Source organism: Colias eurytheme, chromosome 9 (genome assembly GCF_061535395.1).
Source record: "Colias eurytheme isolate Ceu_HAF_F1 chromosome 9, ilColEury1 Martin Lab GWU primary, whole genome shotgun sequence".
In the NCBI taxonomy this organism is placed as follows: Eukaryota; Metazoa; Arthropoda; class Insecta; order Lepidoptera; family Pieridae; genus Colias; species Colias eurytheme.
In genome coordinates this window covers 607,522-613,560 of record NC_142988.1, presented here as the reverse complement: position 1 = coordinate 613,560, position 6,039 = coordinate 607,522, and the positions used below count along the sequence as shown (strand labels likewise).

The 6,039-nt window shown below is 32.4% G+C and overlaps 2 protein-coding genes across 2 annotated transcripts; both read right to left on the bottom strand.

Annotated features, from left to right (window-relative positions):
• Window positions 1-335: 335 nt before the first annotated feature.
• Window positions 336-1,679, bottom strand: LOC149905532 (GTP-binding protein 10 homolog). The gene has a single exon (XM_090105547.1). It carries the CDS (start codon window positions 1,571-1,573, stop codon window positions 407-409), a length of 1,167 nt encoding a protein of 388 aa, XP_089961673.1. The 5' UTR covers window positions 1,574-1,679; the 3' UTR covers window positions 336-406.
• A 1,625-nt stretch (window positions 1,680-3,304) lies between these two features.
• On the bottom strand, window positions 3,305-5,770 carry LOC149905531 (uncharacterized). Its single transcript, XM_090105188.1, has 3 exons — window positions 5,695-5,770; window positions 3,972-4,340; window positions 3,305-3,717 (listed from the first exon to the last, which is right to left on the bottom strand). The coding sequence occupies exons 1-3, from the start codon at window positions 5,768-5,770 to the stop codon at window positions 3,305-3,307; spliced, it is 858 nt and encodes a 285-aa protein (XP_089961314.1).
• Window positions 5,771-6,039: the final 269 nt, after the last annotated feature.

Genomic DNA, 6,039 nt, shown 5'->3' with positions numbered 1-6,039 from the left:
TTTGAATGTTATAGCATAAGTAGTTGTAATACAGAGGTGTAGTTTTGTAAGAATACTGTAGAACATTATTATAATAAAATAAATAATCTGTGAGAGGTGTTTTTATTTTATTTACTACATGAACAATGTATCAATTGATATTTTTACGAATTTATATAATAATACCCTAAATCTGTGAAAATCTTTGATCAATAGAGATAAAAATCGTAAAACTTCTTAATTATATGATTAATTGAAGCATGCAATGTATTTCATACTAGTCCTATCAACACTTCAGAAACTATTTTAACCAAAAATTATTTTATTTATAGATCATTAAATAAAAATATGAATAATGCAAGTTTAATACAATTTATTCTATAACAATTTGTAATATTTACACACTATATTTAACAATGGTACACATTTAAGTGACTCTAGGTCCCCTCTCCCTCACAACATCTTTATTCTTTCTGAACAATTCACTTGCATCTACTATATCTGGATTGTTCTCTTCAGCATATTGGTCCAATCTTTTCCTGAGCAGGTTCTTCAGATCATCTATGCCCTCTCTTCTTAATGCTGATATTCCAACAATATTTTCAAATGATATGATATTTTCTGGAATTATTTCTTCAGGTATTCTCAGTCTGTTTATCACTTCTTGTATATTTTGAAAAGATTCTTTTATCTCTTTAAATATTGAATCCGCCCCTTCCATATCCATTTTATTGACAGCTAAAATTGCAGGTTTGCCTAATAGTTCAGGATCATAAAGCTCCAATTCCTTGTTAAGAAGTAAAACGGTTTCTAAACATGTTCGCTTTGCATATTTAGGACTAAGTTGGAATCCCTCCACATCAGCGATGAATAATAATAATTTTGTTCTCTCTACGTGTTTAAGGAATTTATGTCCGAGTCCAATGTTGTTGTGTGCTCCCTCAATGAGACCAGGTAAGTCGGCAATAGATATCTGTCTCATGTCTTCAAATTGTATGACACCTTTGTTTGGTTTGACTGTTGTGAACGGATAGTTTGCTATTCGAGGTTTTGCTCTTGATATAGCTTTTAAAAGTGAACTTTTGCCTGCATTGGGAAAGCCAACTAAACCAACATCTGCTATTAATTTAAGGTCTAGCCGTATGTGATGAATCTGACCGAAATGACCTAGGAAATTATTTTCGGGCTTCCCACCAGGGCCGCCTCTGGCTACTATGACAGTTTGACCTTCCTCATCAATTGATCCTATAACATGGCCATCTTCACGGTAAATAGTGACACCGAGAGGCACTTCCAGTTTCACATCGGTTCCCGGTGTTCCAACAATTCTGTTTTTACGGCTATCTTCGCCGTGTCCGGCGCTTATTGTTTTGGCACGATGTTGACTCATAATTTTTCCCAAATTCGCTTCCTCCTTTCCAATACAATATACGCAACCGCCTTGCCCTCCCATTCCCCCATATTTTGGTAGGCCTGTTCCTCCCGTTCCACCTTTAACGTGAAGTCTCACTGTATCTATAAATTTAGTTCGTAGATACTTCCTAGGCTTTTTTAACTCTTTTACACTAAACAAAATCCTACTTATTAAAACCATTTTGTTATAACTGATGTTATAGTTTCCTTACAGGTGTGCTTTCACAAGAAATACAAATTATAAATAAACAGGAATTTGTCATTCGAATTTTAAGAGGTTATATTTATTGTCAATGTCATATGTTTTGACATAAAACATATATTGTGCTGTGATTGTGCTAAACCCCCCGTTTTCCAATTACAGCACTAGAGTGCATTATGCGGCATAATGCTTAACGTTGAATGTTCCAACTACAGCAACGATTCGCACAATCGAGCACTAGAAAAAGTAATGCGCGTGAATTGATGCGTGCAATCTTAATGATCTAAGCGTGCAATCGATATATCGTTAGTAATTATTAATTGTTGGAAACAATTTTAAAGCTTTCGTTTCATTGTAGTTTTTTCGAAATAATCAAAGTTAATTCAAATTGTGTTAAAAAAATAAATATAAGTATGGATGAAGGTACAAACATTGAAAAAAATGATAATGAAATAATCAAAATCCAAATTACTTAAAATAACCGTAAATATTTTTCAACCAATTATTATGTATACCACTTTATTTACACATAAAATGAGGTTATTGCTAACTCTATGAATATTTTTTTTTCAACACTGAACTTAGCGCAACCTTCTGTTGCGTTTCATGTTCCAATTAAGCATCAGCATAATTCGGCATTGTGCGGCACTGAGTCGCATTATGCTCTGTAATTGGAAAACAGCCACAGTAATTTTTTTATACCCAAAATTAAAAGAAAATATATTTATAAAAAAACTAAAGGGGACCTAACGAAAAAATTGTGGGACCTTAAAGGACCTAACGGAGACCTATCGATTAAGGTCATTTTTGACCCAAAATTCTACGGATGGGGTGCTAAAGTGTATTTTTTTTATACCCAAAATTTAAAAAATTATTAAAAAAAACTAAAGGGGACCTAACGAAAAAATTGTGGGACCTTAAAGGACCTAACGGAGACCTATCGATCAAGGTAATTTTATTTATTTATTTATTTATTTATGATAAGGTACCTTACAGCTAGTGATACAATTATTGAGATGAATAAATACTAAGCTACGCCAATTAAAAGGTACACCAATAGGTAGTAAAAATAATATACGTATGTGAACAAAGACTAGTATAAGAATTTTACAAATGATAAGAGAAAATATTTTCGACCCAAAATTCCATTGATGGGGTGCTAAGTTTGCATTGGTGAGATTATATCCAATAAAGAAATTCGGAAATCAAATCGGACCAGTAGTTCCTGAAATTACCGCGTTCAAACAAACAAACAAACTCTCAGATTTATAATATTACAAATTATAAATAGTATATTAGTATAGGTACATTAATAATTATTAATTGAAACTGGGATTATTTCAGTTGTTACACATTTGAAAATGCACATTTTGTTTCAGTCAGGTAAACTTAGTTTAAATAAAGAATGATAGGCATAATTTAAACAAACATTTATTGTTAAATAATAAAAATTGGATGTAGGTATGGGTGATCGTTTATTATGATTAGGTCATTATTCCACACATTTGTACATGCCTACCTACAATTAAAGTATGATTAAAATTTTAAATGTAATAAACATTTTTAAAAGAAGATAAAAGCATAATTACGTATATATCCTATGGATATAACTACTTATTAATAAAAGATTTATGGCACACACGATTTATATCATGTCATACATAATCTAAGCGTAATCTATACACATTGATGATCGATATTAAATATTAATTAAGAACACACGTGACCATTACATCTACACAAATTGTATACAAAAGGTTTGCCAACTAAAAAGTTACTCCAAATAAAACCATTTTCATAATTGTCAGAAAAGCTTGTTTGAGCTGTCTTGCTTTTCTTGACTGTCGATGAAGATATCTTCGAAGTTTGCTTTCGTTTTATCCCCTTATCCGAGATATCAATTTTCGGAGTAGAACACATAAGAGGTTCTATACTATTTTGTGAATCAACTTCCGAATTAACTGATAATTCTGAAGCAGCATGACTCAATGAAGTGGGATAACCAGTGGACGTATTTTCACTAACATATTTGGATACGTCAGAAGAACGTAAGATACTTCGTTTGTTTCTCATGATATCTGGTTTTGGTACAGAGTCACCATCAGATTTGTCTTCACTTGCATCTGAAACAAAGTTATCATTGATTAAAATACAGAGCATTCGAAAACATTACTATATAATAATTTATTGATAAACTTCGTGATAATAATGATTTAAAAATATCTATTGGGGTTTGTTTGTGTAACTTTATAACCTGACTTTACTGTATTATTAATAATTGATACTAATACACAGAGGCCGTAAAAACCAAATGCAGACATTATTAAATTTACGTAAATATTTGGACTATGGCTTTCAAATATGTGTTTTTTTGTACCTTCGGTGCTAGCAAGCTTAGGCAATTCAATAGATGGCGCTCTAGACATAAAGGGGGAACAAGGTGCTGATATTATTTCGACCTCACAAAGCTCTTGGTCAATGTCACGTGCATCAGAATTTTTTATACGTGATTTGTTCGTTTCTGACGTTTCCTGTTCCACTATCAGATATTCAGATTTCGGGGCATCACACGCTCTTCGATCTGCCGATATAATTTCCTTCATTTTTTTCTCTAACTCCTGATAAGTCTCTTCTGGGTCATCGACATCTTTTCTTTTAGGTACCACTTCAATATTTAGCTCTGGTAAATATTCAGTCGAGTCACTACTGCTGCGTCGCTCTCGCGATTCTGGTATGGGAGATAACCCTGAAAGTAAATGAACAATGATTTAGTTATTATACCTTTTCTTTATTTTTCCGATCGCATTGTAATCATCACTATCACTATCACTACATCATCACTACATAGTTACTTACATAGTATAAAACAAAGTCGCTTTCTCTGTCCCTATGTCCCTTTGTACGCTTAAATCTTTGAAACTACGCAACGGATTTTGATGCGGTTTTTTTAATAGATATAGTGATTCGAGAGGAAGGTTTATATGTATAATAACATCCATTAAATAGTGGAAAAGTACTGTTATTTTTGAGGTTTCTAATGTGATGTCGTAAATAATTAGCATTATTTGTTGCAAATTAAATTCTCTACAACTATAAATAATATAATAGAACTATAAATAAAAAAATTATAAGCGAAAATGTTCAGAAATTAAAGTACTCACTTCAGAGCGCTGTAAAACCTTAGCTATTGACGTAATTAAAAAATGTTGTATATAAAAGTTGTTCCTCGAAAAACAATCTACAAAAATGGTCTGATATAATTTCTTCGTAAAATGATAAAAAAAAAATTATCGAAAAATATAAATAGGTCTAATTTCTGAACATTTTCGCTTATAACTTTTTTATTTATAGTTCTATGACAAAAAGTTACTGGACTAAAGTTGTAGAAAATTTAATTTGCAACAAATAATGCTAACAATGTTTTTTTATCAGATAAATTGTTTAAGTGATATATCGTAAAAACCATTTCAACCACTATTTTCAAGATGGCGGCCGTGGGACAAGGGAGGCGACCCCACAGACTTGGTATTAGCTTCACAGTGACCACCCCTACACATCCAAAAAATAAAAATGCGTCCTCTAAAAAACGCAAGATTAGGCCTTAAAAAATGTAACATTTCAAATTTCAATGGACTATATCATGGATAACCCACAATAACTTTTTTTGTCATTTACTTTTTACGACAAATAATGGTTAATTTTCGAAGCGATTTTAACCAATTAAATACCTTGAATACATTGTTTTTTGATATGGCCCTTTCACCGTATGATTTAAGTGAATATTTTCGAAGATATTACAGATTTAAAAATTGCGAAACGTAGCGTTTTTTTGCGGGAGGTACCGGCCGGCCGCCATAGCACCCGTGCGAAGCCGGGGCGGATCACTAGTTTATATATAAAGAATAGTTTATGAGCAAACATAAACTATGTATAAGTATCTTTTGCACATGATATCCCTCATAGAAGTGGACTTCATCACAGGGCCGTAGCTAGACGAATTTGAGGTAGGGCAGCGGTTCATCATCATTATCTCCAGCAAAATTAGCCATTAGAAAAAATACAGCTTCTATTTTGATAAAATAAATACTGTCTCAACTTACTTGGTTCCTCCTCAAAATACTTTCTTGCCAAATACCACTTCTTTCGCTCCCAGTCTTCATTACTTAAGCGCAACATATTTAAATAGAGTTTTGTTTGATTGAATAATAATTAAATGAGACACCTTTTTTATCGTGTTTAAAAAAATAATCTATAAGAGGGTAGACGTGAAATAGAAGAATTCTAATTACGATGATGGGATCGGGAGTTGCCATTTGAAAAAAAAAAAGAAGAAGAAGAAGAAGAAGAGCGTTTTCACATTATCCGATCCGATATCGGATATCGGACGCCGATAGCCGATATCCGATATCGGATACAATTTGCCCTTTCACATTGTCCGATAAAAT